Below are 21,903 nucleotides of genomic sequence, written 5' to 3' on the forward strand. Positions count from 1 at the left end.
AAATGCTTTCATCCATTCAATGGGCACATAGTCATTAAAATGTTTACGCTAAATTCAGATTAAGAAAAAAATTTGTTTATAATAATGTGAAAAACAGGACGCCTGGGTGGCTCAGCGGTTGAGCATCTGCCTTTGGCTCAGGGAGTGATTCTGGAGTTCTGGGATCGAGTCCCACATCAGACTCCTTGTGAGGGGCCTGCTTCTCCCTCTGCCTATGTCTCTGCCTTCTCTCTGTGTCTCGAATGAATGAATGAATGAATGAATATCTTTAAAAATCCGTGAAAAAATAGTTTATAAAACTATACTTAAGTCAATCACCATTTTTGTTAAGAACCGAAAACCATAACGATTAAAGAATTTACTCCCTATGTTTTAGAAATTATTTGGAGGTATTTAACCTCCCAACAATCATGAACCTGCTATGTATAAAGCACCATCTAGGCACCAGGGAAGATGAACTATGAGCAGGACAGACACATTAGAACTCTGATAACTTACAACCTACTGGGAGCAAAAGAGGGAATGTTTTCCAAATTCACTACTGTGAGCATGAACTATCTTTATAATGAAAAGAAGACTAATAAAACTGCCTTCAAAAAAATGTCTCTGGCATTCAAAATTTGCCAAAAATATCCATGTTTCTGATAAATTCAGTTTTCTTCCCACAACACATATGTGCTGGCTCTGTGATGCGTGATCAGCTGCAGCCAACGGTGACAATAAGCAATGGATGCTGCTAAAGTCAGTATAGATTATGTTTCTATAATTGTATCACAGCCTCTCAATCCACCTTTGTTTTATTTTGTTTTGAATGCTGGTGCGGGGAGTCAGCTTTAGAAACGTATTTTTATTCAAATTTCTTCCTTTCCACTTATTTAACTCCTTCTTATAGATCTGCCAGGGGAAAAAAACCCCCCAAAAAAACAACAACAACAACAAAAAAAACCTGTGTTCTTTTCTCCTTTGTACGCATTTCACCAGAAATAGCACAGTAGTCAGATTTGGATGCCCTTTTGGTTTCAGTTCCCTTATCTCATTGAAGTGGTTGGATAGGTTCTGCCTAAGGTTACTTCCAGGTTTACAAATTTCAAGATTCTATAACCTTAGGTCTTACCTCCCTCCATAACGCCCTTTCAAAGTACACTCACACAGGTCCATTTACTGCATTTAAATCCTTTTTAAAGTTTATTCCATTAAATTCTTTCTTTCCCACTTCCTAGGTTTTTGGATCACATGCCACACTGAAGTCTATCTTTGTGCAGCTGTAATAGGCCCTTATGAGCAGGATTTGATTTTTTTTTAAGGTTTGCACAATCTGTATTAATGCAGTGGCTAGTAAACTTCTATTCACCCATCAACACCCAGATTTACTCCTTTCCCACTATTTCTAACTTTCCGATTCAGCATTAGTCACCTCGTTCATTAAGCATTCTGTACCAGGTTCTTTTATAACACTTCTCTCACTGCATCGTAATTAGCTGTTGACCACTGGGATTCCTTCAGTGGTTCCCGTCAACAATGGCTAACAATTCTTGAGTACTCAATATGTACCTGGGAAGGGCTATCTTTCCTCATACAAGTTTCACAGAATTTCATAAATTAGGTACCATTTATTCCCACTTTACAGCTGAAAAAACGGACTCTTGGTCAATTTCCTACTCCCCTGACCTTATAATCATATAAGCATTATAGCTCCTGAATCAGTCCCCAACCTTGAAACATTCCTGTTTCGTTTCCTCTCCAGCTCCTACATGCAAAGCAATAGGAAAATACAGAAAATGTAAACACTATAAATTCTATCCTCTCTCTTGAAGATGGAATTTAAGTTTCCAGAATTCTAAAACACTTTCCTGGCAGCCTGGGTGCTCAGCGGTTTAGAGCCGCCTTCAGCCCAGGGCCTGATCCTGGAGACCCGGGATCGAGTCCCACGTCGGGCTCCCTGGAGTCTGCTTCTCCCTCTGCCTGTGTCTCTGCCTCTCTCTCTCTCTCTGTGTGTGTGTGTATCTCATGAATAAATAAATAAATAAATAAATAAATAATCTTAAAAAAAAAAAAGAAAGAAACTTAGATGATTTATGAATTGCTTTGAGTTTATCTTGCTAATAAAATATAAATTAAAATATTAAAAAAAATAAAACACTTTCCTGCTTAGAGTATATCCTCTGTAGGGCTCTACACACAAGCAGGCCCACAACTGTCTGTGAGGATACACACCATTCGACCTCCAACATTATAAAACTATCCTTTTGATCCCAACCCCACCAGTCTGCCAGACTTTTTCTTGCCTCTGAAACTCCTATGACCAGACCACTTTCAGTATATACATTTTACTTCTCAGAAAGATGGTGCCACCTAGAAGTTTTCTCAAATTCACATCAATATAACTCAAGCTCTACGTTTTTTTCTTTTATCCACACTCTAATCTCAGATGAAAATGTACTTCTTTCCTAAAAACCTATCCTAATCAACCCAAATCCATGCTGGATCCCCTTCTACACATACCCATTCCCCTCCTTCCCACCTACCTAAATCCTATCCTTTCCTAAAACCCAAGACTGACTACTTCAGTGTTTTGTCTCCAACACGAAGTCCCTCCAAAGTACAGTCTCTCTACACTTTCTCTAATTGCTCCATGTACTTCAAGTCCTGTTTCTTCCATTTTTCTATCTGCCCCCACATAAGACACATTAGAGTTGCTTGTTCAACTGCACTGAAATGGCTAAAGGAAATTAAATTAAGCAATTTATTTATTTATTTATTTATTTATTAGATTTATTTATGATAGTCACAGAGAGAGAGAGAGAGAGAGAGAGAGAGGCAGAGACACAGGCAGAGGGAGAAGCAGGCTCCATGCACCGGGAGCCCGATGTGGGACTCGATCCCGGGTCTCCAGGATCGCGCCCTGGGCCAAAGGCAGGCGCCAAACCGCTGCGCCATCCAGGGATCCCAAATTAAGCAATTTAGAAAAGCATTCTTCCTGGAGACCAGGGAACACATCCCATTTTAAAAATCACCACTGCAAAAAAAAAAAATAAATAAAATAAAAAATAAAAAAAAAATAAATAAAAATCACCACTGCACCTAGAATAGTATTTATATAGGTAAGGACTCAATAAATTCTTATAGGAGACTATAATGTGTATTTCAAGAAGCATCCTGCGGTTTTCATAAACTTGCATCATTAAAAAACATTTTGGGGGATAATGGCTGCTCAGTCGCTGTAGTATGCAACTCTTGATCTAGGGGTCAGGAGTTTAAGCCCCATGTTGGGTGCAGAGATTACTTAAAATTTTTTTAAAAACAGGGATCCCTGGGTGGCTCAGCAGTTTAGCGCCTGACATTGGCTCAGGGCATGATCCTGGAGTCCCAAGATGGAGTCCCACATCGGGCTCCCTGCATGGAGCCTGCTTCTCCCTCTGCCTATGCCTCTGCCTCTCTCTCTCTCTCTCTCTCTGTGTCTCTCATGAATAAATAAATAAAATCTTAAAAAAAAAAATTGGGACTCCACACATATACATTCCTTCTAGCACAGTGCATTAGTGAGGAGGTTACCTTAAAAACTACCTAGGGGGTGCAGTAGACAGGGTTCTTGGACTACAAGCAAAAGAAACCAAGACTGGCCATGTGTAGCCAAAGGGGATGTACTGAAAGAAACATCAAAGGCTCAGAGAATTGGAGTGGCAGGGACAGGAAGGCCAGGGTTGGAAGATGGGCCCACATCATGGCATGCCAGGGCTGGCAACAAAAGCCACAGCCTGAAACTAAAACACAAACATCTGGTTAGCATACAGCCGCTGTCTTTCCCCTGTTCTCCCTTCGGCGTCCTCAGGACCCAGACTCGAAGCACTGAGCCACCAACTAATGGAGCCTGAGTCCTGCATCCACATTGGCACACCAGAGAAGGAAGCTAGCACATTGGCCCATTCAGTTCTTGGGATGCTAGGGTGGGCCCTTCCTCCTCTCCAAAGGAGGATTTCTCCAAAAATAAAAGAAGAATGCTCTGAGGAGAGGTGCTGACCAGAGACCCTAGAAATCAAAAGCAGTTATCCCTCGCACAGATATGCACCCACTTGCAAAGTCACTCACAGAATGACTCCACAAACATTCTATGCCCTGATTTTCTGCCAGAAAAATCAATCATTTGGTAGACTCTACATCCCTACACCATAGCCCACAAACTGTTCTCCAGAGACTCTAATGTGTATGCCACTGCCTCAGCTGCCCATCTTCTATCCCATCTGACCACAGCAGATCCTCCCCCAGGTCCCTTGACCAGGTCCTATGCCAAGTCCTTCCCAGACATGCACCTTACTAAGCCAAAGAATTCATCTCCCCACTTCTTTATCCCACAGCACTATATTTCTAGTTTAAAAAAATTTTAAGTTTTATTATAAAATCAAGCTACAGGGATTATTTTAAGTAAAATTCAAGGTGTTAAAATAAATCACTTTTCTTTTATGCATTTAAAATATTTTCTTAGGGATGCCTGGGTGGCTCAGCAGTTGAGCGTCTGCCTTTGGCTCAGGTCATGATCCTGGAGTCCCCAGATCGAGTCCCACATCTGGCTCCCTGCATGGAGCCTGCTTCTCCCTCTGCGTGTGTCTCGGCCTCTCTGTGTCTCTCATGAACAAATAAAATCTTAAAAAAAAAAAAAAATTCTTAGACATGCTATAAAGTACGACTTTTTAATGGTACAAAGTATTAATATCATGAAATAAAAAGTAAGTTCAATTCTGAAGGATTTTCCTGGTTCCAGTGGCAGCTCCAAGGTTTCAAACTGGTAGGGTTCTCTGTTGAGCCTCTTGTTTTCAAGTCTTTGAGGATGAGAAGTGTCTTTATTCCTCTCCCAGACACTGGGTGGGTTGGACCCTCTTAATTTCTCTTTCTCCAAGTACAGATCTGGGACAGTGTGAGGGGGAGGCAAGCTGAGGATAAGAGCTTTCTTTATCCAGAGAAAGGCTTCTCTTTCTGTTTTCTCTGTCAGGCTTGGACATTTGCCCAAATCATGGTAGATGCTCCATAAATGATGATCTGAGGAAAGGGGAAGGAAAGATGGTGGACCACTTAACAGTGCCATGCTCTTACAAACAGGGCCCACCATCACCAAGTACTCTGCCCTGTCTGGCACCCCTCCTAACACTATAATTGTCATAAAAGATGAAAACAGAGAATGACTTAAGTCCTCTAAGGCCTTCTACTTCAAATATCACACTGTACTGCAACTGCCGGCTTAGTTATCTGTCTCCACCACAGATCGTAAGTAACGTGAAAGCAGGGGCTGTGTTCACCTCATTCACTGTAATGCAGCACAGAACCCACTGCTCAAGAGATACAAACTGATTTAATTAACAAACAAATTCCCATAACTTTCTTCCTACCACAATTTGCTACAAGCCCAGGTTGTAATGAAGTTAGAAATTGTCTTTTCCAGGGGATCCCTGGGTGGCGCAGCGGTTTGGCGCCTGCCTTTGGCCCAGGGCGTGATCCTGGAGACCCGGGATCGAATCCCACGTCGGGCTCCCGGTGCATGGAGCCTGCTTCTCCCTCTGCCTGTGTCTCTGCCTCTCTCTCTCTCTGTGACTATCATAAATAAATAAAAATTTAAAAAAAAAAAAAAGAAATTGTCTTTTCCTTAGCTTTATATTTACATAGCTGACACCGAATGTTAACTTGTGCCAGGCACTGGACTAAATGTTCTATAATTAAGTGATTTCACTTGTCCTCCAACAACAATAAAATAGAGAGGTACTATTATTGTTAAAAGTGAGAAAATGAGGCAAAGAGATGTAAAGTAATTTGCTCAAGATCACCAGACTAGTGAGTGTGACAGCCAGGGATCCAATCCAGGTATGTCTGACTCTAGGGCCTAAGCTCTTCAACACTACAGACATGGAGACTCGAATGCCACTTTATGGGACCTGGGCAGGGTGCAGAAGAGTGTGAAATCAGTCGGAATCTCTGACACTGACTCGTCTAAAGAGGTAGGAATATTTCCATCTCCACAAAGAAATATGCACTCTCCCCATTTTTCTTGAAATTTACATGGGTACAAGAAATCTCTGACCTTACTCTTAACTCTACCTTGAGAAGGCGGTAACACCTCAGCCACCCCAATAAATGTTAGCGGTCACTGGGCCTCTCTATCTAGGGGACCACAGGGAATGGTAAGGACTGTGGCCCACTGAAGAGGGGTGGGCAGTCCATAAGGGTGGCCACCAATCAGCTCTGGCCTCAGTCCTCACATAGGGAAGCTGGTGTAATGAGGCCAGATCCTCTGGTTTTTCAAGAAAAACACTAAAGACCAGATTCCTTATTCAAAAATTTTCAAATTAAAATGCTGGCAACTAATTTTTTTTAAATTGCTTTTTATCATCTTTCATCCCAAACACAGCCATGAGCCATCAGCATGTGGTCCTCACACAAAACTTCAAGGCAAACAGGGTTCCAAAGGCCTCTGACTTTCCATGAGGTCACCTACCTGGCCCAAAGTCCTCCATCTAGAATACAGTTTTGTCAGCTACCCAAATCTAACCAAGACATCTAGGTGTGGCCCTACAAACTCCCTAAAACGATCCCGACACTCCAGTTCATTTTCACAGACTCCTCCAAATACTCCTAAACACTCCTCTCCATCGCCTCTTTAATTAGCTTGCATTTTACATTCTACACTGTATCCTGCCAACAGCTCACAGCTCCTCAGGAGCTCACATCCTATTCCATACATCTTAACCTCCTCAGTTTGGAGTATTCTTCAGAGACACACTACTTCTGTAATTTTTTTTAAAAATTCCTTTTCGAAAAAAAAAATCACTCTAGTATCTGGCAGAAGGATGACCCCAAGCTATGTCCTTATTAAATAGTTGTTGAACCTTTGAAAACACCATAGAAGTATAATTAATAATTAATCCAGAAACTCTCTGGATTATTTTTTCTGACTCATTTTACCAATAAAATCTAAAAGTTTCATCTCATTATTATTAAAAGCAGTCTACCTAAACTGCAAAACCTCCCGGGAAAAAAATCAGCACTGCAGTGAGAGGTGCAAAAGCCCTGAATCAGGGCGCAGCACATTTAGTAAGCACTAACTTACTAAATTGTTTTAAGTCTAACAACCAAGTCATTCGAAAGAGGAAGAAAATGAAACATTAAGTAATTAAAATTCCAATTATTCAAAACATATTAATTCAAGCTACTCACATTTACAAAGTGTTTTATAAAAGCAGGTATTTTGCTTAAAGAAGTTCACTAGAATTCCTGAATATTTGAAGAAAAATCATTATCCTTTCATTACTCTTTCTTTTTTTTTTTTAAGTTATCTCTACACCTAATGGGGGGCTTAAGCTCATGACCCCAAGATCAGGAGTAGAATGTTCTACTGCTGAGCCAGCCAGGTACCCCTTCAGGCAGTTCTTTAAAAGGATTTTACTGTGGGGTGCCTGGGTAGCTCAGTGATTGAGCCTCTGCCTTCGGCTCAGGGCATGGTCCCAGAGTCCTAGGATCGAGTCCCACATCAAACTCCTTGTGGGGAGTCTGCATCTCCTTCTGCCTGTGTCTGTGCCTGTATGTCTCTCACAAATAAATAAAATCTTTTAAAAATAAAAATAAATTTTATTTTTTAAATATGATTTAATGGTTATATATCATATTAATTAGACACATCTTGACGTATTTAGCCAATTATTTCTTAACTTTTTTTAGATGGGTTCATTTTTCACTATTTTTTTTTTAATTTTTATTTATTTATGATAGTCACAGAGAGAGAGAGAGAGAGGCAGAGACACAGGCAGAGGGAGAAGCAGGCTCCATGCACCGGGAGCCCGACGTGGGACTCGATCCCGGGTCCTCAGGATCACGCCCTGGGCCAAAGGCAGGCGCCAAACCGCTGCGCCACCCAGGGATCCCAAGTCTTTTTTTTTTTAATTTATTTTTAGGGGATCCCTGGGTGGCGCAGCGGTTTGGCGCCTGCCTTTGGCCCAGGGCAGGATCCTGAGGACCCGGGATCGAGTCCCACGTCGGGCTCCCGGTGCATGGAGCCTGCTTCTCCCTCTGCCTGTGTCTCTGCCTCTCTCTCTCTCTCTCTGTGACTATCATAAATAAATAAAAAAAAATTAAAAAAAAAAAAAGACTTTACTGTTCTATGAACAAAGAGAACAACTAAGTGTACACAAAGAAAGTCTATTTAAAGGACCATTTCTTTTTAGTCTTTTCTGAACAGATTTGTTTCCGCTTGCTTTAGATTTAAGTTTTTGTTGTTTTTGTAATAATTTTCTTTTTTTTAAAAAAAAGATTTTCTTTTTTCATAAGAGACAGAGAGAGAGAGGGAGAGAGAGAGACATAGGTGGAGGAGAAGGAGGCTTCCCGTGGGGAGCTTGATGGGGCACTCGATCTCAGCACCCCAGGATCTCGACCTGAGCTGAAGGCAGATGCTCAACCACTGAGCCACCCAGGCGTCCCTTATAATAATTTTCTTTACGTGGAGTTGAAATTCACCTGCTTTATCTCCTTTTGGAAATGCTCACAAAACACAGACGTTAGATAATGTTTTATGCTACTCAAGTTATTAATTTCCCGTTTTGAAAAAGAATTAAAAACTGTCCTAAACTGCCTAGGAATTTTTAAAAGTATATTTGGATAAAGCACACAAAAGATATGATCTTACCTGCCTCAGATATGTAACCAGATTTGCACACAGCCCACTTCTGGTTAACTGCACTAAGAAAGCAGCAGGCAGCAGCACACACAACATGCATGATAAAATGTCAAGAAGCAGAAAAAAAACAACCCACTCATGTTTGCTTTGCAAATACTTTTCGTGCTCACATTTGAATATGGTTGTATCATTCTAGTAATTCTTTTCTATTTCATAAATAAGGAGGTTGCACTGTGATGATCTTCTTCAATCAAGTTTCCCATACCCAGCTCTGGGATGGCATTTTGGGGGACTGATGCAAGGAGATAGAAAAGAAGGTTAAGGCACAGGCTGGGAGAAGGAAAAATCTTCGTTTTCTTCCTTCTTGAGAGCCTCCATCACTACTCACAAAGCACACATCACTTTTGATACTTCTGGTCATGGAATGTGTGGGGTTCCCCCTACACCAAACAGGTCTCTGCAAAACCAGCTGGGTGTCCTACAATTTTACTCCATCCTGACGCTATCTCTGGGTGCCATCTCTCTACTCAAGAGATAGAGTCAGATCACACAGGTTAAGAGCTCAGTCCCACAAGTCCACCACCACCCTTCCCAATGCCAGTCCCAAGCCCCCATTACTACCAATGCTTCTGACCAATTGGCTACAAATGAGAGGTTCCAACAGCCCCCTCTGTGGGCTCAATGAATTTGCCAGTGGCTTACAAAACTGAAACAAACACTTCATGTTTGCCAATTTATTAAATAATATGATAAAGGATACAGATGAACAGCCAGATCAAGAGCTACATAGGGCAAGGAACTTCTGGCTCCATGGAGGTGAAGTGTGTCATCCTCCCAGTGTGAATGTGTTCACCAACTTGGAAATTCTCCAAACCCTATACTATTGGGATTTTTATGGAGGATTCATCACGTAGGCATGATGGGTCATTAACTCCATTTTCAGCCCTTCTCCCTTCTCAAGGCAATGGGGGGCAGGGCTCAAAATTCCAAGCTGCTAATCATGGCTTGGCCTTTCTAGTGACTGGCCTTCATCCGGGAGCCATCCAGGAACCCACCCAGAGTTGCCTCACTGGAACAAAAGACACTCCTATCATCCAGGAAATTACATCAGGAGCCCTGTGTCAGGAACAGAGGTCAAAGACCAATATTAGAACAAGAGATGCTCTCGTGTTCTTATCACTTCCGACATAGTGAGAATATTAGGAGCTCTGTGCCAGGAACCAGGGGCAGAGACCAATACATGCCTTCTATAACCTCACAGTCTCTCAGGAAGAGCTGAAAAGTCACCATTCCACTCAGAATTCTACCTCCTTCTCATTCCACAGCTGGGACAAAAGCATATGGCTAAAAGTGAACTGTTTCCTACTACTACCAGGAAGGTACTGTGGCTTGAAAGGTCGACTCTAGGGATCCCTGGGTGGTGCAGCGGTTTGGCGCCTGCCTTTGGCCCAGGGCGCGATCCTGGAGACCCGGGATCAAATCCCACGTCGGGCTCCCGGTGCTTGGAGCCTGCTTCTCCCTCTGCCTATGTCTCTGCCTCTCTCTCTCTCTCTCTCACTGTGTGCCTATAATAAATAAAGAAAAATTTAAAAAAAAATAAACTTCTTAAAAAAAAAAAAAAAAAAAGAAAAAGAAAGGTCAACTCTGCGTAGTGTAAACAGCGAGAGTTTAGAAATCAGCAAGCCCAGTTTGACCCAGACAACTGCTAAGCTGCTTTTCAGGGACTTGAAGGCCAGTTAGACAAGTAGCTTCCACATCATAGCACTTTCCTGATACACACAGGCCACTGCCAACACTGATTCTAATGCACACATGCAGACCACTCCATTCCTAGCAGTTCTGCATTCCAGAAGGATCCCCAGCACTTAGGTAACCAAACTTCAATAAAATTAGGTAAGTGCTCAAAAACTATAGTGCTTAAATGGCCTGGGTTCAAACACATTTCTAGGGATGCCTGGATGTCTCAGCAGTTGAGCATCTGCCTTCAGCTCAGGGCGGGATCCAGGATCAAGTCCTGCATCAAGCTCCTTGTGGGGAGCCTGCTTCTCCTTCTGCCTATGTTTCTGCCTGCCTCTCTCTCTCTCTCTCTCTCTCTCATGAATAAATAAAATCTTTAAAAAAATATATTTCTAATAAAGATGATAGTTAAAAATTTGCCATTAAAAAATATATATATTTCTAGGAAAAACTGGCAAAAATCTCTATTAAAAATAACACCCAATCTTTCACTTGTAATGCCCTGCAGTATATCTTTTATAAGCTAACAACTACCTGAATCTTTTGTTCCATATCCTTTGTACCTTTTGAATTTTGTACTGTGTGCATATACTACCTATTCAAAGTAGCCTTTCTGACTAACTACCCTAATAAAGTGTAAAGAAACTTTAGGGATTTTTCTTTGGGTCCTTTCAGATTTATTTCTTTAAAATATTACAGAACAATACTTTTATCTCCACTTGTACATTTCTTAAGCACAAGTTTTTTTCTAATCAACTCTTACTATTCTATTGCCATCCTGTCACCATCACTTCTATTCCTCACATACAAGGGAAAGAAGGTGGTTTCATGGATATTACTGGTTTGTTTGCTGGGTTGCTGTAGGTGGCAGAGTAAAGGAGAACCAGGAAAACTAGAAGAGTAACAAACCTCCACAGGAAATGGTAGCCTCCCACCTCTGCAACATCTCCCACCACTCTCCTCCACTTGGCCTTCAGCCACTCTGGCCAGCTTCCTGCTTTTCCTCCTTGCCAAATTCATTCCCACTAGGGGCCTCTTCCCTCTGCCTTGCTTTTCAGAGACTACTGGACCCCAATTTGCCAACACCCCCACCCCCAGTCTCAGTCCCATCACATATTTGTTTCCTGCCCAGTATCACCACTGCCTAAAATCAAGTTCACTAATATTTTTGCTCATTTATCATCTCCCTGCATCTGATATCAGAAGCTTCACAAGAGCAAGAGCTTCCATCCTGTCTTGTTCACCACCGCATTCCGAAAACAGCATCTGGCCTAGAAGCAGGTACTCGATAAAAGTTTGTACAACCAATGAGTAAATGAATGAATGACTATAAGAATGAACATTTTTCAGAGCACCTGGGTATCTCAATCAGTTAAGCATCCAACTCTTGATTTTGGCTCAGGTCATGATCTCAGGGTCATGGGGTCTAGCCCCACATGGAGCCTGCTTAAGATTCTCTCTCCCTCTGCCTCTGCCCCTCCCATTGTTTGTACATGTGCACACATGCTCTCTCTCACAATAAATAAAACCTTTAAAAAAATGAAGAGTTTTCCTCACTCAAAGGCTTAGTAAGCTAGGAAGCAAGGATTTCATGAAGACTGGAAAAAACTGTTGACATCCTTGAGCTTCCATGTTATTTTAGGACAGAAATTCTCAAACTAGATTCAAGAAGTTTTCTTGGATATTCGGAAGGTGTTACTCAGCAAGTTGACTTTGGATGCATATGTTTTATTACTAAACTTTAAGTTTGGGGACTTTTTTTCTAAATTCAATTCCTTATTCTTCTTTTATTTATATATTATCTTCTTCGCCTATGATGGATCATTTGTTCCATTTCATACATTAACCACCATAAATCAAATGCTTCAAGACTCCATACTCACAAACTTGACATCATGTCTCTTTCACTTTGACCTAGATAAAGAATAAAATGATGACGAAAACATTTTTATGACCATCTTTATCAACCTTCATTTGCAAATTGATTACTACTAACTAAACTTTGGAATCCAGATTTGATATACATTGTTGGTTGGCTACAACCACTACTGACAAGTCATTAAAACAGTATCTACTACTTGATGGTAGTTTGTTGATGTATTTACTTATCTACTAGTAAAAGGCTATCAGCAAAATGAAAATCCTTTATCCTCAGATATTGCATCACTAACGGTTAAGGATCAGTACATTTTATCAACTACCCAACACAAATCCTGCAAGATGGCACAGGCTCACAAGTTCAACATGTAAAAGAAATCCTAAGTGTCCTATTATGAAAAAGGATCCATTGAGACTCAAAAGATTTACAACCGAATACACATACACTCCCACTGGGTTGATACTCAACATTATTATCAAACACCCTGTCACTAAGACACTGGAAATAAGAGCTAGAAGACTTCCCTGAAACACATTACTGGTAGGCACTAGCATTCAGTGTATTGGGGGTATTTTCAATTCCTCTACTAGCTGTAAAGATCCTACAACCCTGAGATCATGCCCTGAGCTCAAGGTAGACGCTCAACCAATGAGCCATCCAGGTATCCCTAGACTATAAACTTCTTCAGGGACAATGTGTTCATTCATTCATTCACATAGTCAAGAAATAATATTAAGCATATACTATGTTCTCATCACCAAGGATACAGGAGTGCATAAGAGACAAAAATCTCTATCCTCATAAACTAACTTGTATTCTAGTGAGAGAAAACAAGAGAACAAACAAATGGGAATATAACATGTTTTCATGATATGTGCTGCACAGAAAGAAAGAAGCCTAGGAGGGATCCCTGGGTGGCGCAGCGGTTTAGCGCCTGCCTTTGGCCCAGGGCGCGATCCTGGAGACCCGGGATCGAGTCCCACATCGGGCTCCCGGTGCATGGAGCCTGCTTCTCCCTCTGCCTATGTCTCTGCCTCTCCTCCTCTCTCTGTGTGACTATCGTAAATTAAAAAAAAAAAAAAAAAAAAAAAAAAAGAAGCCTAGGAGATACAGTGACAATGGACTGGTATTATTTTCTATAACATGATCATTAAAGACTTGTCTGATGTGGTGAAAACCAAGCAAAGAAAGGGGACCAATAATATGACAGAGAAACAGCACAGTGGCCAATGTGGTTGCAAGAAAGGGATGAGTAAGAGGGAGAGTAATAAGAGATGAGGTCAGAGACATGGCAGGGGACCCAAACATCCAGAACCTTAGAGGTCATGATTAAGACACTGGATTCACTGAGCAGAATACCACTGGGGCAGAGAAGTGACATGATCTGACATCTATGTTGGAAGAATCACTACAGCAGCTATGGTAGACGAGACTAGAAGAGTGAGAGAGAAGCAGGAAAACCAGTTAAGAAGATTCAGCTGTAGTCCAGGCAAGAGGCAATAATGGGTTAGACTAGAATAGCACAGTGGAGGTGGAAGAGAGAAGGTTAGGCAGGATCTGCTGCAAGATTAGATATAGTTTAGGAGAAAGGGAGAAGTCAAGGATGGCTCTAAGGTTTCTAACCTGGAGCATGGATATTTCCTTTACTGAAAGAGGCACAACTAATTAGAAGAAGCAGGTTTCTTTTTTTTTTTTTTTTTTTTTTTTTTTAAGAAGCAGGTTTCTGTTGCTGTTTGGTTTTTGGTGGATGGAATCAAGAATTCAGTTTGGGTATTCTAAGTTTGAGATGCTGAGAAGATATCCAAATGGAAACACCAAATAGCTTGCAGGATAGTCAAAAGTCTTGACTAAAAATACAGTTGAAAGTTATCAGTATAAATACAGTAGTTAAAGATGGGACTGGATGAGATCACCTACTATATGAGCATGTGTAGGAAGTATGGGGAGTGGAACCGGTTCAAAGATTGTGTCCTTGTGCACTACAATAAAAGAATTCAGGAAAATGAGAAGGAATACACTAAGAAGGAACAACCAATAAGAAGGGGAAGAACTAGAAAGATGCCCTAGAAGCAAGGTAAAGAAAGTATTTCAAGAAGAAAGGAATGATGAGGTAGCAAGGATTCAGAACTGGCCACTGGTTTTGTTAACTTGTTATCTTGAAGACTGATTCCAGCAGAATCATAAAAAAGAGTGCCTGACAGGAATGAGTTCAAGAGAAATGGGAAGTCGGAAAGTGGAGACAGGGAATACAAAAAAGTTTTGCTGGGAACTGGAAGAAGGAAATGGGATGGTAGCTGGAGGGAACATGGGGTAAGGGAGCATTTCTTTTAAGATGGAAAATACTTTACCCTACTCAGCTGGGAATGATAAAGTAGAGAAGAATTTGGTAATGAAGCAGGAAAGACAGGACACCCATAGGAGTGAGGCTGCTGGGCTGGCAGGAGGGGATGGGCACAAATACATAGCAGACAGAAAAGCTGACTTTATGAGGGACCATAGACTTATTTACCAGTGTAAAGATACACTGCAGGATCTTGCACAGAGACTAGTCCACAATAGGGCCCTCAAAAAATGAGTAAACTAATGTATTCTTGAACAAGGGCCCTTCCTTTTTGGACTAGGCTATGAAGAAAATGAGAGATTGCTTCATACAAAGTAGATATGCAACCTGATATTTACTGAGAAATGAGAATCACTCAGGAGCAAAAAAGGTTAAGGCAAAGAATAGAAAAGAAGAATGGAGATTACAGTATGATTTCAGGCCAGAATTCACAACTCAGGAAGTAGAAAAGGAGGTAATGGGAAAAATGTTTAACTGACTAACCAGTATTACTACGTAAGCACGAGAGAGCCCACACACAAGAAGCCTCCAGGAAAAGAATGAGAGAAATGAGCATCAGTAATGTCCAATCAGATGACTGGATCAATGCACTCATCATGATCCTAGAACAATGTAACTGGACAATGACCAGAGATATATTACAAAAAGACTCTCCAACCAGCCTGGGATCTACTGAAAGCTTTGTCATGGTTATTGCCTCTGGGATTGCTGCCTGTGCTTTACTCCCCTCTCTAGAGCCCAGGAGAAGGTGTGGTCTGCCATGACGTCCACCTGCTCCTCTGGGACATTCTTACTAACAAACACTCAGGCCACCAGAGTCCCTGCCCACTGAGGATCTTCAATGTCAGTCATCTCCCCACCCACCCTCGTGAGCTCAGAGAAAGTGCGAAGCAGCAGTCCCTTGCCAAGAGATGGAAAAGTTCAACAAGCAAACCTAAGACCCTTAAGGACAGTTCTGACCTATTATTTTTTATTTTTTAAAGATGTATTTATTTATTCATGAGACACATACAGAAAGAGGCAGAGACACAGAAAGACAGAGAAGCAGGCTCCTCACAGAGAGCCCAGTGTGAGCCCAGACCCGGAATCACACCCTGAGCCTAAAGGCAGATGCTCAACAGCTGAGCTACCCTGGCATATCTGTCCTTTCCTTTTAAAAGCAGTTTTAATACACAGAGAAATCTAAGATGATCCTATCAGTACTCGTGTTTTACCTTGAGTAAAAATAGACCCTTAGGCGCAGCTTTAACTTTCCCAAGCACTGTGACATCATCTGGTGTCCAGACTGTGTCACTGGCCTTTCTAGGAGGGTATTTCACACTGCTAGATATTTCAACTGTCTAAAATGCCTGTTTCACTCCCCCACTCCACTCTGGGGAGGGTACAAGAACACAAGCAAGCCCACCTCTAGTGTCCCTCACTTCCTGTCATCACAGAGCCTCAAAAAAAGAGGGATAAGGGAAAAATCTCAACCGGAAGTGCTTTCAGAGAACCAAAGACAAACAATATGACAAAGTTGATTGTTATTGTCACCCAGTCCAGAACAATAAAATCTTACTCAAGAAGCCAGTTTCAGTCTTGTATACTGCTTATGATAAAACATTAACTGGGAAGATAAGGCAGATTAAAAATACAAATGTATACTTTCTTGCTAATCTTTGTAGGTCTAAGATCTTGTCTTGAATCTATCATTGGACGGCTGAGTTGTCTTTCATATACCACACCCATCATGCATGACCTGTTTTCCAGTTCAGGTTTTTAGGTTTTTTTTTTTTTTTTTTTTAAGATTTATTCATTTATATGAGAGAGAGCAAGAGCGTGCACATGCACACATGCAGGGGATGGGGGGGACATGGGGGGAGGGGGGCAAATCTCCAGCAGACACCCTGCTCAGCCAGACATGGGGCTTGATCCCACAGCCCTGAGATGACCTGAGCCAAAACCAAGAATCAAACGCTTAACTGAATGAACCACCCAGGTGCCCCTCTGGTCCAGGTTTCTATAAAGAAAAACGAAAACCTGAAAACATTCATGAAGTGATCTATGTGCAGAGTCCTTTTAGACTTTTAAGACTCTTCTCCATCCTTCTCAGTTTGCTTATCCATATAATTGAGCAGTAATTTCTTTTAATGACTTGAAATTATTGAGTCATTCCAAAGAATTTAGAATACTCACAAAACCATTATTTTTGAACTCAAATCTCACATGCTTATATATTTAATTACACTACATAATTACAATAACAAGTAAGATGAACATACACAAATACAGGAATAAATACAACTGATTCTATGTAAGCACAGGACTGATTGGGTTGGGGGTGTATATGAGACCCAGTGGCTCACAGAATAACAAGAGTATTCAGTATACCGAGCTGGTTTAAATGGAGGTTGGGTAAGAGACTGTCTACTGTGTATCAGTAGGTTCAAAGTACAGTAATAAATATGTTATCATGAATGCCCTAAACCTAAAGGTTTTAATTTATCAAAATGTTGATAACAATTAGTAAAACTTTGAAGTGGGGGGAGTTTCCTGCTATCGATTCTTGTTTACTCACAGGAAAAGCAGTCCAAGGTCTGACGGAAAGGAAACACACTCTGTTCATGCTGTTGGGCCTGTTCTTCTGTCGCTCCCTCTAGACTCTAAACTCCCTATATGTAACAGTATCTCAATAAACTTGCTCTGTAAACTTGCCAACTTGCCAAATATGTTCACACATCCTAACCTGGATCAATGTTTCAACTGTCATTGCTGGCATATAAAATCTTCTGGGGCTGAAAAAACAAAATGTTCGAAGGTTTGATTCTAATATTTTCTATCTCTTTCTCTTTACATTGTATGTATGTTTCCTGACACTGGTTAAGTTTATTAACCAGGGTCTCTTTATTCTTACATTACTATTGTATTCATGCTAACAGTATTCTGTAAGCTATTCTATCTTGATTAAAGCCATTGCTTCCCATTAAAAAATAAAATTGGGTTGAATGTCCTATTGAATTTGAATTTCACATTCCCACAATGTGTGGCAGCTAATACTTCCAGTTTCTGGCACTTCTATTGAGAACATAAAAGTTCTCCCGGAACTAACAAATTACTTCCCTTCTAACACAATTATGTAATCTGAGAGCTGAACGGCACCCTAGAGATTATTTTGTGGTCCAAAATCCCTCTCAATTAAGGGATCCCATCAAAAAGTACTCAACTTTTTTGGGCAGAAAGGGATATTTATCTTTAAATCTCACATTATAGAGTGCTGCACCCATAGTAGGCTCTTAACACATACTTGTTTAATTGAACTGAACAAGTCTAAAATGGGTGCATTTCATTAATTTTCTTGTCCTTTCTGGGCTTTAGCTGTAACATCCACCGAATCTGTAATTAAAAATTTGCATGAGGCATCCCTGGGTGGCGCAGCGGTTTGGCGCCTGCCTTTGGCCCAGGGCACGATCCTGAGGACCCGGAATCGAGTCCCACGTCGGGCTCCCAGTGCATGGAGCCTGCTTCTCCTTCTGCCTATGTCTCTGCCTCTCTCTCTCTGTGTGACTATCATAAAAAATAAAAAAATAAAAAAATAAAATTCAGATTATTTTTAAAAATTTGCATGAAAAAAATAATAAATAAAAATAAATTTAAAAATTTGCCTGAATCTTCTGCTCATTAACCAATGTTCAAAAAGAAGTTCAACAGAGAAAACTCCACAATCAGCCAAATGTCTTAACATTAAGTCTGTTAATGTTAGTAAATAACAAAACTAAGAAAAAATAGAAAATCAAGTCTTAGTTTGCTTATGATCTATGAAGTTTCCAATTTATCCAAAATACTCACATGTTCTCAATTTCAGAATGATTTTTTTAAACAAATAGTCTTGCATCATTCATACAACTAAATTATACACCCTTCTACTTATAATTGGGGTGCTCACAGACTTAACCACAGTACTGTAGTAAGACATGTTATTATGCTAATTAATTTTCCCTCCAGTTAAAACAGACTGTGATCCCATCTGATTTCCTGTAATATGATATGATAATGAAAAGAACAAAGCCTCTGGAGCAGTAAACACCACCAAAAATTTTACTTTACTCAAGTATATATTCCAAAACTGCATCATTCACAGCATGGCCCTGCTTAGCACCCCATTACAATGCTTCTGTTTTGGGGACTTTTACAATATATGATAGAACACAAAGTATACATTTCCAAATTCCCTTTCCTTCTGTTTTGCTGAAAGGGAACACACACACACATAGTCCCTCAACAGCACAATTACTGCTTTACTAATTTTTTTTCAGGCAATAATTTAAAGTCCCACTTCCTCCTAAACATCTCTGGACAGCAACTCTTGGCAATCCATCTGTCTCTTTCATCACAGCTTCTTTTCATAACTAACGGGTCAAGTTCCTTTCCCCCCATTTCAACACGATGCACTGTACTTGCAGCCCTGCCACTATAGCCCGCTGCTGAATGCCAGAATATAGCATATTGAATTTCACTGTCCTTCATTGTTTCCAGTTTAACTGCCATTTTACCACCATGCACAGGAGAGAAACGCTTTCCCACAGGCATCTTATGAATTTCCAAAGCAGCTACTCTTTGTGGATTTACAAAAACGTGTGCCTTCTCTAAATTCCCTTTATCACCACAAAAACGGCTCTGGCAAGCTGAGATTTTCTTTTCTTTCTTTCTTTCTTTCTTTTTTTTTTTTTTTTTAGGTACTCCATGCAAAAAAGAAACTGATTTTAAGCATGTCCATTTTGCTAGCAAATTCAATCCTTAAGCGTTTCCGATAGGGCAATGTCCGGGCACAGATCTTAAACACGGCTTTTGGGCTTCCCAATTAAAATGAAGTGGTTTCAGGTCATAAAGATTCTCTTATCGAACGTCCTTTCTTCTCAGCTACACCAGAAAGGCTACCCAGCGCATCGTAAAATAAACAACTGGCTCTGGCGTCTGCACAACGCCCTAAGTCTCCCCAACCACCCCCCATGGGCTCACGGACACACGTAATCCCTCGGCAACCCCCAAACCTGCCTCGGTAGTGGACTATTTATCTGGCACAAAGGGCCGGCCTGCGCCTCGTGCACGGCGGCCTCTGCACACATGTGCGGGCTGACAAGTGCGGGGCCGCCCTTCCTGGAGCCGACGCTGGAGGCCTGGCCCCGAGGCCACGCGCTGTCCCGCACCCACCGCCTTCTCTCGGCGGCCCCCGGCCCCTGTGACAGGCGGTCGGCTCTCGCGCTCCCCCGGCCTGACCCGTGCCGCGCGGGGCCACGCTCGGACCCGCTGCCCCTCCGCCCACCGTCCGTCCTTTTCCTCCCTCCTCCGCTCTGGCTCAAGGAATTCCGGCGGCACTTCCTTCGGGCCGGGGGGGGGGGGGGGGGGGCAGCCCTGCCCGGGGCCCGGCACACCCCCGGCCCGCGGCCGCGCCCCCCGCACCTCGGCCGACTCCGGCGACCCCCGGCCCTCCCGGCCGGAGCCTCACCTCCTCCTCGCTCTCGCTACGGAAACACAGGCACGCGGCCCGCTTCTTGTAGCCGTCGCCGTCATAGGTGCGGGTCTGGTTCGACTTGAGCTTCATCATCCTCCGGGCCCGGGTGGGGGTGCGGTGCGGGTCGCGGGAGTCGAGGGTGGGGAGCCCGCTCCGGACGGCGGCGCGCGCGCGCGTCCCCGGCTCGGCCGAGGGAAGCAGGGAGGGGGAGCCGCTTCTCCGCTACACGGCTCGGCCGCTGGCCCGCCACGGCTGCCTCATTCCCCCCGGCCCAGGCCCCGCGCCGCCGCCGCCGTCACGGCTGCCGTCGCTGCTGCCGCCACGGCCGCCGCCCCCTCTGCCGCCGCCACCCCCGACGACGACCGCGCCGCCATCTTGGGCGCGCTGCGTCAGCAGCGTAAGGCCGCGCGGGCCTGCGGGACGGCCGCGCGCTCGCGGCGCAGGCGGCGTCCGGGAATCGCACCCTCCCAGTCCGCGCGGCGTAAACGAGCGTCTGGAATGAAAGGGCCGTGCGGATGGAGGCGGCCGCCACGCCGGGAGCGGAGGGGCGGGGAAGGCGGGGCGCGCGCGGAGGAAGTCGGGGGAGGGCGGGGTGCGGGGTGCGGGCGCGGGGTCGCCCGGGGCCGCCGAGAGGTGCCTGCCTAGCCACGGGGTCGCGGAGGGGGAAGCGGGGACTTTCCCAAGGTCAGGCCGCCCGCCTTGGCCTCGCCGGTTCTCTGGGAGCGGGGAAGGGGAAGGTTTGGAGGAGAAAGCCGGATGCGGTTAAACGCTGTGGAGCGCGCCACCTGATTTAGCCAGGATCCGGCACTGCGCGGCCCCGGGCGAGAGGAGGCTGGAGGGAGGGGCGTCGTGCGCAGTGCATGGACCTCCGGAGCTCTGGGAGTCTTGAGGACGGGGCACCCACATATTTATCCCGCAGCCCTTGACGGGTGCAAAGACAGATGCTTCCTGTTAAGGTAAACAGGAGGGCCAGACAAGGAAGATACATATGTATGTGCTCTACACACACAATGCAAATTGTAAAACATCCTTGTTTCTGGCAATAAACGAGGACTTTATAGTGTGGACGTCAGATTCTCCAGAGAAAATATATAGCAAGACGCAGGAGCAAGGAAAAATGAAATATAACCTGTGAATATTCCCAGCAGCCCAGACCAAACATAATACCATGCCCATTCCTTGAACGTGGTGTAAAACCTGTGCGGGATTTGTCTGTGAGTTGCTTATTGCCCTTCTTTAATTTGCTTGTATTTAGCACATAAAAATCAGGTTTTGAAACCAAACCTTTGTTGGAATCTGTTACATGTTTTATTTGCTTCTATTTTTTGTCTGGCAATTAGTCACTTAATACATTGCAAATAATATCAATGGCATTTCACCTAATCCTAGCCACATAAAATGTGGAAGTTCAGTTAATTTGGGTCAATCTTCATGCAATAGAATTCCCAAAATCTTGGTCATTTTGGTTGCTTTTCTAACTTTCTCTTCTGCCATTAGGTCTCTGAAAGGAAAGAAAAAAAAAGTTCTGGCTGTAGAAATCCTGTAACATGATCATTGTCAAAAATTTGAAAAATACAGAGGACATAAAAAACTAAATCATGTATCTTTGAGCACATTCTGTAGAGATCTGTAGCCTGCCGCCCCCCCACCGTCTTTCCCCGTATGCTATCTTTTTTTAAAAAAAAAAATACCTTTCTAATTACTATCTGATAGCCCATCATAGGGATGACCATCAATTATTTTATATTTTCCTCATTGTTAGAAATTTAGATGGTGTCCTCTGTTTCATTAGAACAGTAATGAATGTC

At 42.9% G+C, this 21,903-nt stretch overlaps 1 protein-coding gene across 2 annotated transcripts in view; it reads right to left on the reverse strand.

Annotated features, from left to right (window-relative positions):
* Positions 1-20,543, reverse strand: part of NUDT3 (nudix hydrolase 3) — a 127,314-nt gene extending 106,771 nt beyond the window's left edge. For both annotated transcript variants that reach the window (XM_025990764.2, XM_072730377.1), the window contains exon 1: positions 20,090-20,543. In XM_025990764.2, coding sequence (XP_025846549.1) covers positions 20,090-20,188 — 99 coding nt within the window. In that variant the 5' untranslated portion in view covers positions 20,189-20,543. The remainder of the gene's footprint in view (positions 1-20,089) is intronic.
* Between the last annotated feature and the right edge of the window lie 1,360 nt (positions 20,544-21,903).

This window comes from Vulpes vulpes, chromosome 1 (assembly GCF_048418805.1).
Source record: "Vulpes vulpes isolate BD-2025 chromosome 1, VulVul3, whole genome shotgun sequence".
NCBI classification, from domain to species: Eukaryota; Metazoa; Chordata; class Mammalia; order Carnivora; family Canidae; genus Vulpes; species Vulpes vulpes.